Source organism: Convolutriloba macropyga, chromosome 1, assembly GCF_964194025.1.
Source record: "Convolutriloba macropyga chromosome 1, txConMacr16.3, whole genome shotgun sequence".
In the NCBI taxonomy this organism is placed as follows: Eukaryota; Metazoa; Xenacoelomorpha; order Acoela; family Convolutidae; genus Convolutriloba; species Convolutriloba macropyga.
This window is the reverse complement of record NC_134468.1, coordinates 75425236-75445625: the sequence shown is the minus strand read 5'-3', so window position 1 is coordinate 75445625 and position 20390 is coordinate 75425236. Positions and strand designations below refer to the sequence as shown.

Here is a 20390-nt window from a genome sequence, read left to right as displayed (position 1 = left end):
GCCCCCTTGAAGTGTTTTTCGTTACTCTATTGAAAACTGCTGCTGCTTTCGCCGCACTGTCTGCCAATATTCCTAGCGCCATTCTAGATCTTTAACAACAAAAAGCAATTGGGAGCAGAGAAACCGTGTCTTAGTAATCTGATATTGGTCAATTGTTTTGGACTGAAATTTAAGTAATCACCACTTTGTGATAATATATTTACAAATTTATGAATTGTTTTTGTTAGACCTGTAACCTTAAAATTGATGTAATTTAGCAATCGCAATTGAATAAACAGTGGTCGATATAGACTGGTGAAACATGAGTTATTTGGTTTAAAATGTTTGAGAATAAAAGAATTGACAAAATTCAGAGTTTCCATAAACTGAAATTATTATTTTCCGAACAAGTTTAGGACTTCAGAACTTGCGTGTTTTTTGGTTTTGTTGGATAACAACAATGTGGAAAGAATTTTTAGAAATTGCCTAAGGGTGTTGAAGCAGGCACTAATTTTCGAAAATTGAGACGAATTTTATAACCATACGATTTAACAATTTTATGTCAAAGAAAAATTTTTTGAAAATGATCATAGAGTTATACTCTCAACTTTTTTTACTCATAAATTTTAACATTTTCCCCTAGGGGTTTTCAATTTGAACTTTTTAACAAAATGTACAACAAAATCACTTAAGATGACGCAAAATCATGTTCAAAAGGCCCAATTTTGTTAGACTCAACTTTCAACTTCTCTTTTGGCGAAAAGTTTTAAGATTGCTCTTTGTCACTGAATTCTAAGATAGAAAAATCTTAGCTTGAACTGCGCATCGTGAAATGTATTAAAAATAGGCTTGGAGTCGGCTGAAATAGTTTTGTTAGTTTTCTAAAATAGGAATTCGTCAACGTAAATAGCATTTCCACTATTTTTAAAATAAGGAAAGAACATGCCACCTCTGCTGTCAGTCGGGAGATTTTCCTTTTTACATCTTCCATGTTTTTAATATACTTTTGACTAGATATTTTTCACAGTACGCAAATAACAAAAAGGGATGATAAATGGCACTGTTGTATTCTTTTTTGTGTCGCAAAGATTTAGTTTTTTATTTGTTGTGTTTGTAATTGTTTTATGAGTTCAAATGGCAAATGAAAATGTCCTATTATTCTCCCTGACTCTTGTCTGTCGCGTTCTTACATCTACGGACAAAATCTTTCTGATTAAAATACCAAACAATTGCTCCTTTAATAACTAAAACCAGATCATAGCTATAGTGTTTTTTATAAAGTTAAAGAAAACAAAGTCAAGAAAAAAAAAGAATCAAGATTTTTTTCAAAAAAAAAAACGCGATAATTGAAGATGGAAGGAATCTTTTCTGATTTTTTAGACTTTTAAACTTTTGTTTTTTTTGGGGGGGGGGGGTTCTTTTTTTGCTGATAACCAGAATATGTGTACTTTCAAATATTGCGACCTTTGATTATTTTTAAGTTAAGATTTCTTTGACTTAGGAGTGGATTTAGCGCAATTTGTGAATTGTAAAATGCTGTTGCGAAATTAGCTGTGTTGTAGGATTCTGACCAAAATATGGCTATCCAGTAAGATTCTAATAGAAAACAATGGTTATCTGGAAAATTCTCACGGAAAAATTGCTATCTTGCAGGATTTTGGGGAAAAATGGCTATCTTGTAAACTCTGGCAGAAAAATAGTTATCTCGCAAGATTCTGGCTGAAATCTTTAAAAGATATGCATATTCTTGCAAGAATCTGGTAGAATCTTGCAAGAACGCCTTCCAATTTCGACCCGGGTAAGCTCTTCAGTTGTTTCATGGATGTCATTTTTTATTAGCCCTGGGACCATCGTAAAAAAAGACATACTTATCAGGAACAGTCAGGAAATATAAAAGAATGTTTCTTGGAGTGATCTTGTGGAAAAATTGTTTCAATGCAGCTACAGGTTGAAAATACATCATATTTAAGGTTAATTGAAGCGCAAAATAGTACAAGTATATTTCTCACGGTGACACGGTTGGATTGTGTTATAAGTCTAAAACTGAATTACTAAACAGTGTTACGCTTGATAATAAGTGCCAGATGCCTCTTAATGTAGCAACTGGCTGGATCTCTTGATTATAAAATGACATAACTAAAAAAAACAACGTTTAATAGCCATTAACTCAAAACATTCACGATACTTACAAAGCAACTTGAACTCAAACTGTGATTGAGAATGGTTTAATTTATAGACTAACCATTTCACTGAAAAAATTTTGCTTGACTTGGCTTGCCTCAAAACAGAAATTCATCTGTTTTATTGCCTTTTTTAAATTTTCAACTGTGTCAAAATTTCAATATTCTAGTCTAGTATATTTTTTCCTACTTTGTGCTTCCTATTATTCTGGAAATCTACAACCTATTATTGCAAAATTTATTGCTTGTTTTGTTTATGAGTCGCTATTTTTTGCCAGTCAACTGTGAAAAAGTTGGTGAAATACAAAACTGTGGAAAAGTTGGCAAAATACAATTTTGGAAAGAATCTTACTGAGTCGAGTCGATCGTATTCGATAAAACTAAAGGTGGAAAACGTCAAAACTTGCAGAGATGGATATCAGCGGTTTCAGACAATTGAAGTTATGGTCATTACGGCCTAGATGGGCCCACGTTACTTCGTTCCTTTCATTTTTACTATTAATTAATATTTACTACTACGTCTGCTGGTTCAAAACTGCATACGTGAGTCTCAATAAAAAAATTTCTTTGTTGAGAAACAAACCACGAGAAGGGTCGAAAAGTTTCCGCTATATTCTCTACCTTCCTATTAATTTTTCGGAGACACACGGACACGCACAAACACACACACACACACACACACACACACACACACACACACACACACACACACACACAAGTAAGCATTCATTCATGCATACACACACGAACACACACAAACACACGCACACTAACACATATATACATACAAAAACACAAACACACATATGCGTACACGTAAACGTACACATACTCGTACACATACACACTCACACAAACATACATACACATACAAACACGCATACACATACGCAAACATACACATACATATATACATATACATACACATACACCCGCACGCATACATTCACACATACGCGTACAAAAACACATACATATACACATAAACAAACACATACAAATGTGCACAGACATGCACACGCACACACATACACACGCATACACATGCGCATACACTTATACACAAACACAGATACCAATAAACGAACACAAATATACATTGATATAAATACGCTTACACAGACACACACACATACACATAAACATACACACACACAAACACACACGCATAAACACACGCACGCGCGCACACACACATAAACATAAAGAAACATTCACTTACACATAGACATACACTTATACATACACATACACACTATCGCAAACGCACACACACACACACATAAACATAAACAAACACATTCACGTTCACATAGACATACACTTATACATACATATACACACTATCGCAAACGCACACACACACATACAAACATAAACACATGCACATACACATTGTCGTGCAACAATCAAGTCAGAAGTAAAACTTGAAAAAACATTGACTTTTGTCCTTATCGCAACCAAAACGAGTTGGTTGTTCCCGCAACTTAAAACTGATATAAAAACTTACCAAACTAAACTGTCTAGAACAATGTAATTGAACCTTATCTACATTCTCTTACATTTTATGGTTTACCCCTCGTTCAAAGAACAAAACCTTCTTTCCCCAAAACAATTTTGAGGACAAAAGTCTCCCCTGTTACTGGCAAAAGTCTCTTAGGACACAAAAGAGACACAGTAAAGACACAGAAGAGACACAGTAAAGACACCGAAAAGACACAGAAAAGACACCGAAAAGACACAGAAAAGTCACAGAAAAGAAAAGACAAGCAATTTTTTCAGCGACGAAGCCAAGATTGGGTTACAGACGTTACCCAGCAGACGATTTTTTTTTGGAAATTGGGTTTCAGACGTCACCCCGACGAGAGGATCTGTTTTTTTTACTGGTTTCAGACGTCACCAGCAGAAGTCCGCCCGAGGTCTCAGACGTTACCTCTGATGTCCTGTTCCCCGGTTAGAGCCATCCAAAATCTCTACTTTTTTTTCGACAAAAAGCATTCAAAAAATTGATTTTTGTCCCAAAAAAAAACTTTTTGTTACTATAACACCTCGATTGACAAACCTTGACTAGTAATATTATTTTCAAAGCGAGTAAAGGCAATTTTCTAACTTTGAAAGAAAATTATGCGAAAAAAACGCACAAAATTTAGAGAAATGTTCCTTAAATCAGAAAAATCGAAAAACATAAGTTAGTTTTCTGACTATATATCCATTTGAATTGCGGAAAAAACTATTAAACCACCCTTCGGAATTGGCTTTCGATCAAACAAAAAGCCACTTTTATTGATATATCATATCAGCATTATATAAAGTGGAAATGTCAGAAAAAAATTTTTGAATTCAGAAAAATCAAAAAGCACAATTTAGCTTTCTGACTACATATCCGTTTCAATTGCGGAATAAACCCTTAAACTACTCTCCTGAATTAGTTTGTAATCAAACAGAAAGCCATTTTCATCGATTTATCCAATCAGTATCATATAAATGAGAAATGTCAGAAAAAATTTTTTGAAATCAGAAAATTCAAAAAACACAAGCTAATTTTCTGACTACATATTCATTTGAATTGCCGAATAAACCACTAAACAAACCCCTACAACAAGTCATTGTCATTCGGTTTGATGGTTTCACCTGTATATGGAAGTAAATAGAAAGTCATTAGGCGCCACAGCAAATATCAAAACTTTCATTTGACGAAAATAACTAGCTTTTTAATTTTTTTTGGAAAAAACTTCCAAAACTTGATTTTTTGCAGAAGTCCTCGGTCTCAGACGTTGCCGTCTGCGAAGTCCCTTTATCCCTATTGGTTTCAGACGTTACCATCAGCAGAAGAGGAGTTTTCGAAGAAAATTGGTTCCAGTAGTCACCAGAAAATTTGATGTCTCTTTTTTTTTTTCTACTTTCAATATTTTTGAAAAGCAGATCTCAGACGTTATCTGTGGGAGAAAGTTTTGAGAGTTTATTAGAGTCAATGCAATCTATAAATAACGAAAACAGAGTGAAAAACAGCAGACAAAGTCACACAGTTTTAAAGATAACGAAAAAGCTTTTGCAAAACCCGAAAAAGACAATACACCAAAGAGTTCTAAAGATTTCCACAATATGATTCGTCTCTGCAAATTTCTAGCATTCAGTAGCCCTCCTGTAGCCCTTGTTGCCTAAACGCATCGCATTTTTACTAATTTCTTATCTTTAGCCGTCACAACAACAATAAACTCCTAGAAAAAGAACACGTTTCAAAGTTATAAATTCGCAAAAACTGTGAGAGGTATTTATTAATCATAGTGTTTGGTTAGGGTTAGGGAGTTAAGACAAATTTTCTTGGGTAGTTTCATAAGCTTTCTGGTTGGTAATCTATTCCTATTTGAGGGAAACAGACGAGTGTTTTGAAGTTTTCAAGAAAAAGGAGTTTAATGTAACAATTATTTGAGTTCTGGTCTAATATTGGTTCAACTGCATAATTGTAGCAAAGCACAAGTTTCCTGTCAACTACAGTAGCCAGACACACTAGTTAAAACAGTTAAAGCCAGCTATTTAACCAAAACTTGTGTTAATTCAACAAAAAACAAGCAATTATTTAAGTCTGTTGAACGAAAGTCGATTAAAGCGCGCGAACGTTCGGAAAAGCTTTTAAGTTTTTTTTAGCGCAAAAGGCAAGATTTAGCACACAAAACACATTCTAGGACATCACTTTTTGAGAAAATTTGCGTCGCCGGTCTTTTGAACAAGAAAAAACTAGGATCATTAGCATTCAAACCTTAGACAACTTTTTTTTTTTTACATCAAAAATTTGCGTCGCTCCGGTTCTAAGCCGTTTTTCACCTTCAGTAACGAGCTTCTTCACCTACATCATCAACAATCAGCTACAACAAAGCAGCAGCCACCAATATGTCAAAGCAGAACAGCGCTGAATGTCAGTTTGCCATCAATATGTTCAAAGCGACAGAAATGTCAATGAAGAAACTGCTCGATCTCCTTGAGAAAACTGTGGAGCAGAAAAAGAGTTTCCGGTCATTGTCTTTGATGATCAACAAAATCAAAGGCCAGGAAACAGAGCTCAAGAAACTCTCAGAGGAAGTGATGAGACAGCAGCCACATCAGAGCACTGCATCATCAATATTGAATAGACAAACGACACTAATAACTCGCCTCAATGAACTGGAACTGCAAGTTGATCTGTTGGACGACGATGGCCAGCTCAGTCAGTCTTCTAGTCGCATTAGAGATGATGTCAGCATGATCTCCAGCAGAAGAAACCTGTCTCGGCAATCAACACCTGCGCCCAGTGACGACAAGGAACGAATCCAGCATCAGCGCGACATAGAAGGAAAGCAGACCAGCAGTAACATCTTCAATCAGCCGCCTCCATTACCACCACGGCCAAGACAACCATCACTGTTTCTGCAAACATCTAATGAACCAGGACTTCAAATTCAACATGTGCTTGAAGCCCATCAAAGAAATCCTAAAAAGGAAGTTCATGAAAGTCTTCTAAAATCCAAAACTAAACTTGGAAACGAATTAAACGTTCCGAATCCTTTTCCATGCTTTGACAAAGATATCAGCAAAAAATTCACATCTCCAACAAGATCAGGGAAACTTGAAATTGCCTCCAACCTGGTAAATAGAGATGTCTGCGATATTGAAACAGCTCAAATCAACTTGAGTGACAACTTTGACACGTCACAGAACCTTTTGCCTCCAATCCAAAATTTGAACCTTTCAGGTAATCACTCACTTTCAAACCCCTTCAATTTGGCAGATCCAACTATTCAATTACAAGCAGATGGTCTTTTTGCCCAAAACTCGGCATTGGAGAAAACCCTTAATTTAAAGTTGCCAAAGCGAAGAAACAATCAGGATTCATATGCCAACAGAAATCCTCAATATCATAATTTTCCCAATCTACAACAGAATGTTGGACCTTCTGAGGTTCAAATAGGAACAAATAGATACCTCGATAGTCAAGTGTTGAACTGTGATCTGCAAAAACTCCCCTGCTTACCCACAGTGGCAAACAGAACCTCACATCTTCCAAGTACAACTGATAAAATAGTGGCAGAAAACAATTGCCTACAATCCAATCAATATATTAATCCTATAACTGGGGTACATTCCGCAAGTGTTCCTCCAATTACCGTACAACTGATGGAACAACAGCATCAAAATACCGTCTTAAATCCTGCAGCTCCTAATTTTCTGCCAAACCAGGTAGCTCCACAATCAAACGGAATTGCGGCTCCTCTGCAATTTCCACAACCTGTTAACAGTCAACACGGTTTTACCAGCACTTTCCCAGTTAACCAAAATGTGACACAACCCAGTCAGTTGTGTAACAACCAGTTTGTTCCTGACTCTCAAGTTCCATCGAACTGTCAAGCTCCATTAACTTCCACGATCCATGCCCCAATGTGCATTAATCAACACTCAAATCCTGCTGGACAAAATCAGTTGAGCCAGCCTTTAATTAACCAGAGTTTACTGCCCACTGTCAATCAACACATAAGCTCAGCATACTCGAACCCTAATGTAACACAGGAAAAAGGAAATGTTGATTTCAAGCATTCAATCAAATTGCCACCTTTGAAACTTCAGAATTTCAATGGTGATCCTATCCACTTTCACGAGTGGATCAATAATTTCAACACGATGATTCACAACAACCCTTCCATTACAGACACTCATCGTATAACTTACTTACAGAATTCTGTGAGTGGGAAAGCAAAAGACTTGATTCATGCTTACTCCTGCGATCCATCCTTTTATCAGACAGCACTGAATGAACTAATCCGACATTTCGGTGATCGTACTATAGTTGTTAATGCGTTCATTAACCAGCTTGAAAACTGGCAAATGAACTTCCAAAACAAGCAAAGCTTCATTGCCTTTTCCTCATTTTTGAAAAGACTTGTGCAAGCCTTCCAATACCTTGGCTTTACAGCAGACCTCCAGTCTACAACACTCATTAAGAAAGCCAAAGAGAAAACGCCACATCATTTGGTTCTGAAATGGACAGAACATTGTCTCACCGAGCTCAACTCAGACCCAACTCTTGTGGATTTTCAACAGTGGTTGGGGCTCCAAGCTCAAATCTACGACAAAGTGAGTCGAGAAAGCAATCAAAGAACCATCAGTTCTCAAGCCTCAAAGTTTGTCAACTCGAACAACCCGCAAACCAAGCAATACAATGGCAATCTCTCAGTGTCAGTCAACAACGCATCAGCGGAAAACAGTAGAAAACAATGGAACTTTGGGCCTCAGCAAAAGCAACCGTCAATTTCACAAAACGTTCCGAACAAAACCTTTAACACAAAACGATCTTGTGAGAAGTGCAAACAAGAACACAGCATTGCCACATGCCCTGAGTATCAATTGTGCTCACCAAGTGATCGATACAACCTTGTCAGCCAAAATAATTTGTGTACAAACTGCTTGAGCAACAAACACCACAAACAATCGTGCCCATCGCAAAAACGATGTCAGGTTTGCAGTGGATTCCACCACACAACCCTTCATGATCCCGCCAAGCAAATCAAACGCCCTACAGCAGCTTTTTCTACTGAAGTTTTTTCTGGTAACAATCCAACAGCTTCGTCTAGTAGCAAAGCTTCAAGTCAAACTCCAAATACATCTTCTCAACAGAAAAGTCAAACAAACAAAGCCCCCAACAGCCGTTATGGCCAAACTTTCAACAACCAAAGCCAGCAAAACGTGCAACGACGTAATTTAAACGGCAATGCAATTAACCAATCGTTCAGCATTAACCAATGCTCAGAAACACCGAAGAATTGGTATGAGCAATTGCAGCTTATTCCAGTTTCATTCCTCAAGGGGAATAAAGCCTTCGATACCTACGCCCTCATAGACCCCGGTAGCCAATTCAGTTTTGTATTGGACGCCATAGCTGAATTTCTTGAGCTTCCCCGTGAAACACAACAGTCAGTACCACTACAATTTCTCAATATAGAGAACAGCATGTCCCTCTCAAAAATTGTTGAGCCAGTCACAATAACTCCATATAAGTCAACTGAAATATCGTTTGAACTCTCTCGAACGTTCAGCACCCCGTCTCTGAACGTCGCAGCTGCAAAAACTTTTGAACTTAATCAAATTTGTGATGCCTTCAACAGTTTGCGCCACATACATTTCCCAAATATTGCCGATGGCAAAATCGGCGCCCTCCTCGGTGTTAACGCATTCGCATTCACCTACCCTACACATGTTATACCTGGCAATCAAAATCAACCGTTTGGTGTGAAAACTAAACTTGGTTGGACCCTCGCTGGTGAATATGAGAATTGTATCTCAGCCACCACTCAACAGCCCGCAACTCAGCAGAAGAAATTTATTTTCCATGTGTCAAGAAACAGATCAGATGAACCCGGACTTGACGAACTTGTTCAACAGTTCTGGAGTATTGAAGCCGATGGCATTCAGAAGGACCGTGAACAAGTTTACACAAAGCAAGAAGAACAGTTTCTTGATATTTTGAAGAACTCCATCAATCACAATGGTGAGAGATATGAAATCAAACTGCCTTGGAAATCAGAAATAAATTTGGAAAACAACTTCTATTCTGCACTGAACCAAGTCAAAAGCCTCAATACACGCCTTCAACGTAAACCTTTGTTGCAGGACAAATACAATGAGACTCTCTTGACAGACCTCGAGAAAAACTATGTCAAACCGGTGGAAATGCAAGATCCTCAACCAGACAGAATTTGGTTACTGCCACACCATCCTGTGGAAAATATCAATTAGCCCGGAAAAGTCCGCCGAGTTGCAAATGCTGCTCCAAAATTCCGCGGCCAATCGCTTAATTCAAACCTCCCAACAGGACCCGATCTCCTTAATAACCTTTTAGGTGTCCTGATGAGATTTCGAGAACATCCCGTTGCAGTCCTTGCGGACATCGAAGGCATGTTTGTGAAAATCACCATACATCAGATTGATCAATCTGCTCTTCGATTTCTTTGGTTAGCAGACAATCAGATACAACAGTACCAATTTACCAGACTCATCTTTGGAGCAAATTGCTCACCTTCGTGCGCAATATACGTTCTTAACCATTGTGCCAAAGAAAACAGTCAACAATTCCCAGAAGCCCTCAAAGCCGTCAGAAAGCACTTTTACATGGATGACTACATCCAATCACATGCAACAGAACAAGACGCTTGTAAGGCAGTTTTTCAAATAAAAAATTGTCTGCAAACAGGTGGGTTTCGACTCACAAAATTTGTTTCAAACAGCTCTCTAATTCTAAACCAAATCCCTCCAGAAGACAAAGAGAACAAGACAGATATTGTTAGAGTTCTTGGTGTTAAATGGAATCTTGAGAAAGACTGCTTTTTTATGAAACCTCTCACTGATTTCCCAAAAGATGCCTCAGCATACACTCAACGTAAGATCTTTAGTCTTGTCTCCTCGATCTTCGACCCAATAGGAATAATGTCGCCATCAACGATCCGTTTCAAAATAGTTCTTCAAGAACTGTGGAAACTTGGGAAAAAATGGGACGATCAAATTGCCCCTCAAGTAGTTAAACCACTTCAAAAGAATTTGGATTTATACTTTTCTTCCCCAGAAGTGACATTGAACAGAACTCTGAATAAGAGTTGCCATTCACCAGAAAGTGAAAATGAAATCCATATATTTGTCGACGCCTCAGCTGTAGCAGTTGCAGCCGTTGCATACTTGAAAACAGTTCCTAACTCAGCCACTGATGTTGAAACTTGTTACCTAATAGGCAAATGCAAAGTTGCCCCAATTAAACAAATCAGCATACCCAAATTAGAGTTGGAAGCCGCAGTCATCGGAGTGCGCCTTCTTTCAACCATCATGAAAGAGTCATCATTTCACATTACTCGCTCTACACTCTGGACAGATAGTCAAGTAGTACTTGACTGGTTATCGACAACCAAGAAGCAACCTGTTTTTGTTGCGAATCGCCTCAAAGAAATCCTTGCATCAACTGATGCTTACCAATGGAAACACGTTGCCACCAAAGAAAATCCAGCTGACCACGGGACCCGTGGTCTCAACCCAGACGAAATTACAGCCAAGTGGCTAACAGCGCCAGCATTTCTTTCCACAAGACAGCTCAGCGCTGCTGAAAACTCTTCAAAGCATGTGTTAGCAACGCATGAAATTTCACGCAATTTTTCGGAGCAAATAATCGACCCGACACGGTTCTCAACTTGGAACAAGTTGCTCCTGACTTTAGCAACAGTCTTCAATTTGCTCTTTCGGATCAAAAAGCAAAGGCCTAAAGATCACCAGTATATAACAGAAGACGTCATTCTTGCAAGAAATCAGCTGATCAAAATTTCGCAGCAAAATTTCTTCTTCTCAACAATCCAAGCCCTGAAACGTGGTTCCAGGATAGATTCAAAGTGCAAAATCCGTTCGCTCAACCCAATGTTGGACAACAATGGAATCCTTCGGTCATGCGGAAGACTGCAATTTGCGCCAGATAACCTCGAAGTTGAGAAATTTCCGATTATACTGCACGCAAAGGACAAGATAGCGAGACTCTATATAGAGCATGCACATAACATTTGCGTTCACCAAGGAACAGAGCCAGTGAAAGCTTTTGTGCAGCAAAGATACCACATCATTGGACTCAGAAAAACACTTTTGAGTATAAAGTACAGATGTTTTCTCTGCAGACGATTTGCCGCTCAAAACATTCAACCCGTCATGGCTCCCCTCCCTGCCTGCCGTTTCCCGACAGACTCTACCCAGTATCCTTTCGCGAACAGCGGAGTCGACTTTTTTGGACCCTTTTATATAGAGGATGCCAAAGGACAGATTGAAAAACACTACGGCCTCATCTTCACTTGCCTGGTTACTAGGTGTGTCCATCTAGAAGCTTGTCCCGATCTCAACACTGACACTTTTTTAAACGCCTATCGACGTTTTGTAAGCCGCAGATGCCAGCCAACAACAATGCTCAGCGACAATGGCAAGACATTTATTGGTGCATCTGAGGAACTAAAAAGATCTGTGAAACGTCTCGACAACGACAAAATCTACAAAGCAATGGCAGCAACGAACACAACCTGGAAGTTCAATCCTCCCTATGGACCTCATTTTGGCGGTATTTGGGAGCGCTTGATCCAGACCGCGAAACGCACTCTATTGATCATTCTAGGCTCCAGAAGGCTGTCGCTTGATGTGTTCAGGACAATTTTGGTCGAGACCGAAGCTATATTGAACTCCAGACCACTAACGATTGTCGCTGACCTTCCAGAAAATGAAATGCCTCTCACGCCAAACCATTTTCTGATCAACAGACCGTTCAACTCTCTCCCACCAGGAAAGTTCGACAGCCAAGAACCCGCCAGTTTCAAGTCTTGGAAGAATGTGCAGCAAATGGTCAACCATTTCTGGAAACGACTCGTCAAGGAGTATCTTCCGACACTGTTAAAGAGGTCCAAATGGAGCGATAGTGACCAAACACCACTCAGAGTCAACGACATCGTTTGGATTCTGAAAGATATGACTCCACGTGGAATTTGGCCCCTTGGACGTGTTCTTGAAGTCTATCCTGGACGAGATGGACAACACCGTGTGGTGAAGGTGAAAACGGCTTACGGCACGTACGTTCGTCCGGTCTCCGCCCTCGCACGTGTTTTGGCTGATTAGCCTATTTTTTCTTGACCTTTTTTCGAAACGGTTTTCTAGGCAACTTGGGTTACACCCTCTTCGACGATCTGGTCAAACGTCTGTGATGTGTTAGTTGGCCTCCTCTTTCCCCTGGAGCATGTCGTGCAACAATCAAGTCAGAAGTAAAACTTGAAAAAACATTGACTTTTGTCCTTATCGCAACCAAAACGAGTTGGTTGTTCCCGCAACTTAAAACTGATATAAAAACTTACCAAACTAAACTGTCTAGAACAATGTAATTGAACCTTATCTACATTCTCTTACACACATAAACAAACACATAAAAATATACATAGAAAAACACACGCAAACAGACACACAAAAACATACACGCATACAAATATACATATAAAAAGGAACAAACACATACAAGTGTACATACACACTCACACTTACACGCACATACACAAGCACACACACACGCGCGCCAAAATACACACACACATACGCATACTCATACATATACTCATATACACACAAATAAACATACATATACATATATACATACACAAACAAACACATTCAACTACAAGTAGACATACACTTATACACTAACGCAAAACCACACACTTATACACATACATGCACATAAACAAACACATACACATACTTATACACATACACACATACACATAAACAAACACGCAGACATACACAAGTACAACCAAACACACACACACACACACACACACACACACACACACACACATACGCATACACATACACACATTCATATAAACAAACACATGCACATATGAATAGACATACAGACTCACACTCGCACACACACACACACGCACACACACACGCAAACACACACACGCACTCCCACACATATAGGCATACACAAACATATACTCATATACACACAGAAACATACATACACACGCACACGAAAACACGTACGAACCTGCGCAGACACACACATTCACATACAAACAAACATACATGCACAAACACACACGCACACACTCAGACACGCAAACACATACACATAAACAAACACATACATATACAAATATTTATACACATAAACGCATACACATAAACAAACACATAGACATACACACGCACACGCAAACACACACACATACACACACATACATATAAACAAACGCTTGAAAATATACTTAGACATACAAACTCACACGCACACACAAATACGCAAACACACACAAACATATACGCATTCACATACTTATACGCATACACATACAAATACACGTACACTTACACATACACATACTCGTGCACATACACATAATCACAAACATATACACACATACAAATACGCATACACATAGACAAACATACTCATACATATTTACATATACATACACATACACGCGCGTACACACGCTCATACAAACGCATACAAATGCACATACACACACATACAAATACACACACAAACACATACACAGAAACACATAAAGAAACACATAAAACTATACATAAACTTACACACGCACTTGCACACACATACTCACATACACATACACAAACAGACACAAATATATGTAGACATACACACGCACACGCAAACACACACACAAACACATTCTCATACACAAACACATAAACATACACATACATGGACACACACACATACGCATACACACTCGCACGCGCAAACACACATGCACATACGAACAAACACATGCACACACAAAGACACACACACATACACATATGCATACACATACACATAAACATACACTTACACACACACATACATACGCATACACACACGCACGCGCACATACACATACACACAGAAACACACACGCGCACACACATACACACATAGACATACACATAAACAAACTCATTCAATCAAACGTAGATATACACTTACACATACACATACACACTAACGCAAACCCACACACTTATACACATACACACATACACATAAACAAACACATACAACTATACATAGATATACACATGCACACGCACACACACATACATACATACACATACACATAAACAAACACACACAAATATATATATATATATATATATATATATATATATAGATATATATATATATATATATATATATATATATATATATATATATATATATATATATATATATATAGACATACACACGCGCAGGCAAACACACACACACACACACACACACACACACATAGTTCATACCACATTCTTTTCAGTTGTTCGTGGGCCCCTGCCTATCCCAGGTTGAGGTCGCGCTCGAAGTCGCCTCTGATCAGACCGTCCCAGACAAGTGGGACCTCTGATCAGACCGTCCCAGACCGAAGTGACCTCTGATCAGACGAGAATGCGCTCGAAGATCATATTGCGCTCGAAGTGCGCTCGAAGCCGCCTCTGATCAGGCGAGTTCCAGACCAAAGTGACCTCTGATCAGACCGTTCCAGAACAAAGTGGCCTCTGATCAGGCAAGTTCCAGACCATTGTCCAGACAAAAGTGCGCTCGAAGCCTTTTCCAGACCATGTAATTCGAGCGCACCGGGAACATATGTGCGCTCGAAACTCGTCTGATCAGGGGTCACTTCGGTCTGGCCACCTCGACCTGGGATGTAGTCTTTCAGGTGTACTTTTTGTTCGTCTGGGCTCCCAATTTTAAAATATAGTTTGCAGACAACATTTTTTTCCGGTTCTTTAATCGTTGACGTATATGCATTTAGTCTTGACAACCACAGATCCTGGGGCGAGAACGTCATATAAGCCGCCAAGGTTGTTCTTGGAACGGCAACTGTGGGACATTTCGAAAATTAATTGCCCCACTCAAACGGCGTAACCCGATTTGGAATTTCTGCAATTCTTTTTTTTGCAAACGAAAAACGATTCACTCTCACTGACCCCGCTCTCTCACCTTTTAGTATCGTTTGTTGCTCTTGTTTTCTCATTTTTTACTTCGATATAATTTTGGTAACCATATTTTTATTTGCAGTCGGGATGAATTTCTTCTGTTGGTTTTACTGTTTTTCAGCCTTTGAGAAGTATTGGAATAAACTTTCTTGAAGTAGATCTGTGTATCGTTGAACAGTGCTAATGTTGCTTGGCGGAGTTTTCGCTGTTCGACTAAAATGAGCTTTAGAACGCGAAATACCATTAGTTTATACTAATATTGACGACAACAGTACAAATTCTATACTGATATATAATATTATGAACTTGTGTGTTAGGACTGCCATCTTTTGGTTGGTTCCAAAAGTTGGTTTTGTACCGCTAATTCATTTAGTGGAGGAATGATTTTGATCATAGTGAAACTTTTTTTCTTCAAGAACTTTGCTAGAATCTATATTTTTAGTTTTATCTAATACAAACTCTTCCAACTAAAGTCACAACAATTCTAAGACTGCTAAAACTACCGCGTATCTTAATTCAAATTGCTAGGTACAGTTTTTTTTCGTCGTTTTTAATGGTCAGACCTTGATTCCAGTCTAAAAGATCACAAAAACTTCTTCGTTTCTGGTTGCAATGGGCTGGCTGTCATGTTTAAATGTTGGCACAATTGATTCCACTTCGCCGGATTGAAAGATTGTAGGAGCTACTATATGTCAAAATGTAAGGTTCATTGTATTTTGAGTTTGGGAGCATTCTCCCTCTATTCAGGGTTACCATCCATCCTCTACGGAATTAACTGTCCTTTGAGTCTGGTACGGTTGCTTAGACTTTTGACAAGCTCACAAGAAATGGTGGGAAAGGACGTAATTATGGCACTGTTTGCTTTTGACAATTCATCTCTTTTTTGTGATCAGTGGTCCTTTTCGAAACTTTCTACGGAAGTATTTATTGCAGAGCTAAGATTTTTAGGGGGAAAACCGGACTGTTTTCCAATCATGTCAACGAGATCATTTTTTAATAAAAAAGTCAATATACATTTTTTTAAAAAAAACTAAGTTTTGTTTCTATTCTACTTCCAAACATCTCTGTTCAGATATCAGAAAATCTTCCAGAAGCGATCGTTATCGGCGCAAGAAAAGCTGGAACTGGCGCGTTGCGCTCTTTCCTCAAAAAACACCCGCAACTCAACTTTCACATGCATGAAATCCGTTTTTTCTCCGATTTCTGGAATTACCCAAAAGGGTACAGGTGGTATGTGAAGCAATTTGACCCCAAAACGAACAAATCCCAACTGAGAATGGAAAAAACACCTGGCTACTTTCATAGCCGGTTTGGGGCTCGCAGGATCTGGAATATGAACTCCAATGTGAAGCTGATTTTAGTTGTTCGCGACCCTATAAGAAGGACGATATCTGATCATATGCAGGTAAGTTCTACTCCACTTTCTATCATTGAACGACACTATCCAAAAAATGAACGGTTAATTCTCGGTTAATTCTCACAATTAACTTCATCCAATTGAAATAAGTAAATCGCATATTTGTCGCCACTTCTTATAAAATGTGGGCGGTTGTAAATTGAACTCAAAATATCAGAAACCAACAAAAAAAACTTGTTCAAAGACAGAATTGACTAAGGAAAAGCCGTGTTCTGGAACTTGTTCCTTTTGTTGTAAACAAATGTTTTGTTTTTAATTGAATGTGTCAACAAACAAAGAACAAAGAGGTCTATAAATTTGCCCGAGAAATAAACAAAGCTTATCAAACAGAGTGAGGGAATGAATTCAATTGGCATTGAAATCCAATGGCAAGAGTCAAAACACTTGTAATAAATTATTGTTCTGGAAACTTCTATATTCACAGGATCTGAAAAATTCGATCAGTTCTTAATGTTGGTGGAAATTTTTGGCACTGAATTGTGCTCATTTTGCAAACGCGAGCTTTTTCGGCGGCTACCAATCCCCAAGTAATGCAGGCTTAGGTAATTTGCGCGCGGTGGTCGCATTGTCTTGGATTTCTAAAATCGCAAGTAATTTAAATGCTGTTGTTGCACAATTTACCGGAAAAATTGAAGTCAAAAAATGACAGTGGCCAACTTTCGGCAAAAGAACTATATTGACGTATTTGTTTACATGCTGTACAATTTTATCAGGAGTCGCATGTTAAAAAACACGTTTTCTGAAAAATTTCGTTTTAAAAAAATATTGATAATTTTGATTTCGAGCACTTGGAGCGCTTTTTTAAACATTTTTCACCACTTTCAAAGCATCTACTTTGCATATATTCCATACTTTTAACGCTTCTCTTACATAATTGTCACAGTTTCCTGTCAGAAAAACTTTTGTGCTGAGAGCGCTGAACTTCAGAGTATTTTTGAAATCATAGGCACTAAACGAAATTTGCGGATAGTGAGGAAGTGTCGTGAAATTATGTTAGAATTACACTGATTTTTTATTTATTAAATTTTTTGGGCTAAGGCGGTGCTGAACTCTTGTTATAAAAAACCTATGCGGAATTTGAAAAGGAGGGCGCTGTGAATGTGCTGATTTTCAGAAGTGAGACGTTTATGTAAGATATGTGTGCCGAAAATGAGCTGAATCTTTGTAAGAATTGCATTGACAAGCGATTAAAAAAATATTCTTGCCCAGCAGATTTACCACATAGAGATAAATATTCAACACAATCTGTCCGATCAAAAAAACTCTATCTGGGTCATCAATGAACTGCAACGAAGATCTCGAACTGGGTAAATCTTCAAAGTGGCCTGGAATGCTAATTAGGCTACTAGTAATACTCTGTAATACTTTATCGATTTCATTGTCAACTGCATAATGTTGACAATAAACTAGATTTATTATTACCCGAGGATATCTATTACACCTAAAGGCAGAGCTGAAACGACTGTGGCTGATTTTCCGGTTGCAGTTCGGTTACACTCAATTTCACCTATCTTTTATAATGTAACAAAATTCCGCTATGTTCTTGTAAGTACCTTGTAAAAAAGCAAGACTGAATTTAGATTCAAGCTCGGACAAATTTGACCGAGTCAATTCAGGTCTGCTTTTGCGGTGTTATGTCAATTTTTTAACGAAATTGTAATTGTGGAATTTTACTTTTTCAAAAAATCTTTGAGTAATATTATAATGGTACCTTCGTCGAGGACTAAGATGAAGAGTGTCATTTTAAGTGTTTTTAGGACGAAGCCGCAAAAACCAGACATCGCACTTCAATCGAAAAAAAAGCTACTCGACTGGTTTGGAAACATTAACCCAAATGCCAAAATCATCTGGCCCAGTCTTTACGCCAAACACGTGAAACGATTTTTGCACTTTTTCCCACGTGATCAGTTGCTTATAGTGGATGGAGACAGTTTGATAAATAATAATCCCTCAATTGAGTTGAGAAAGATTGAACAGTTCCTGAATGTGAGCAATTATTTCACAACTGACAAATTTGTGTTCAGTCAGGAAAAAGGATTCTACTGTTTCAATGCAACAAACAATTCACAAACTTGTCTCGGCCAATCAAAAGGACGCAAACACGAAATTGTTGCTGAAAAAACGAGAACCAAGTTGAGAGACTTTTTCGAGAACCACAATCATGAGTTCTTTCAAATAACAGGACGGCATTTTGACTGGAAGTAAAATGTTTAATTCCAAATGTATTTTTTTTACCTTAATGGCCTATCAAATACCTTAACATCATTTTTTAATACAAAATTGAAGAATCAAACACACTATTTTATTAAAATTTGTTGTTAATAGCTATAATTGTTGCATTACTAATATTTGAAAACCTTGAATGCATAACTAAAATTTGAAATATTTTGCTCATCAAATCTGTGTGCTGAGTTATATTCATCAATTGTAAAATCAAATTCAAAAGCTTTAGTTTTTCACTCAAACTTGTGTTAGAATTATTAAACGAAAACTTTTATTGGTATTGTACCACCACGTTTTTGCAATTTGATTGAAAATTTGAAAAAAAATATGCGGAAGGTCGATTGAATAGAAGAAAATTTACCAATATATGAACAAGATTTCGCGTTTGTCGTTCACTTTGTCATCTCTGTTCTGCGGTTCAAATAAGATTTCTAGAAGCCTCATTACTGCCAACTGCTAGGTCAGATTGGCACAAAAAACATATGAGTGCATTTACTCAGATGAATAGGCGAAACTCGTTTAAGAATATTAATACATGAGCGAAAGTGGTTCAAAACAAAATTGGCTCACGCTTTTATGCTTGCACTTTTGAGCCAAGATTGCTATGTGGACGAAAATGAGGAGATTGCTCATGTGATAATGGGGTGAAATCAATAGAGAAGTATATGAAAGATTAATATGCGGACGAAAATGAGGAGATTGCTCATGTGATACTGGGGTGAAATCAATAGAGAAGTTTATGAAAGGTTACTATACGGACGAAAATCAGAAGATTGCTCATGTGATACTGGGGTGAAATCAATAGAGAAGTTTATGAAAGGGTACTATACGGACGAAAATCAGAAGATTGCTCATGTGATAATGGGGTGAAATCAATAGAGGAGTATATGAAAGATTAATATGCGGACGAAAATGAGGAGATTGTTAATGTGATACTGGGGTGAAATCAATAGAGAAGTATATGAAAGATTAATATGCGAACGAAAATGAGGAGATTACTCATGTGATACTAGGGTGAAATCAATAGAGAAGTTTATGAAAGGTTACTATACGGACGAAAA

At 38.0% G+C, this 20390-nt stretch overlaps 1 protein-coding gene across 1 annotated transcript; it reads left to right on the top strand.

Moving 5' to 3' along the window:
- The first annotated feature begins 2118 nt into the window (after nt 1-2118).
- On the top strand, nt 2119-19311 carry LOC142350438 (heparan sulfate glucosamine 3-O-sulfotransferase 1-like). Its single transcript, XM_075402319.1, has 4 exons — nt 2119-2702; nt 16762-17094; nt 18034-18098; nt 18864-19311. Exons 1-4 carry the CDS (start codon nt 2571-2573, stop codon nt 19309-19311), a joined length of 978 nt encoding a protein of 325 aa, XP_075258434.1. The 5' UTR covers nt 2119-2570.
- The last annotated feature ends 1079 nt before the right edge of the window (nt 19312-20390 follow it).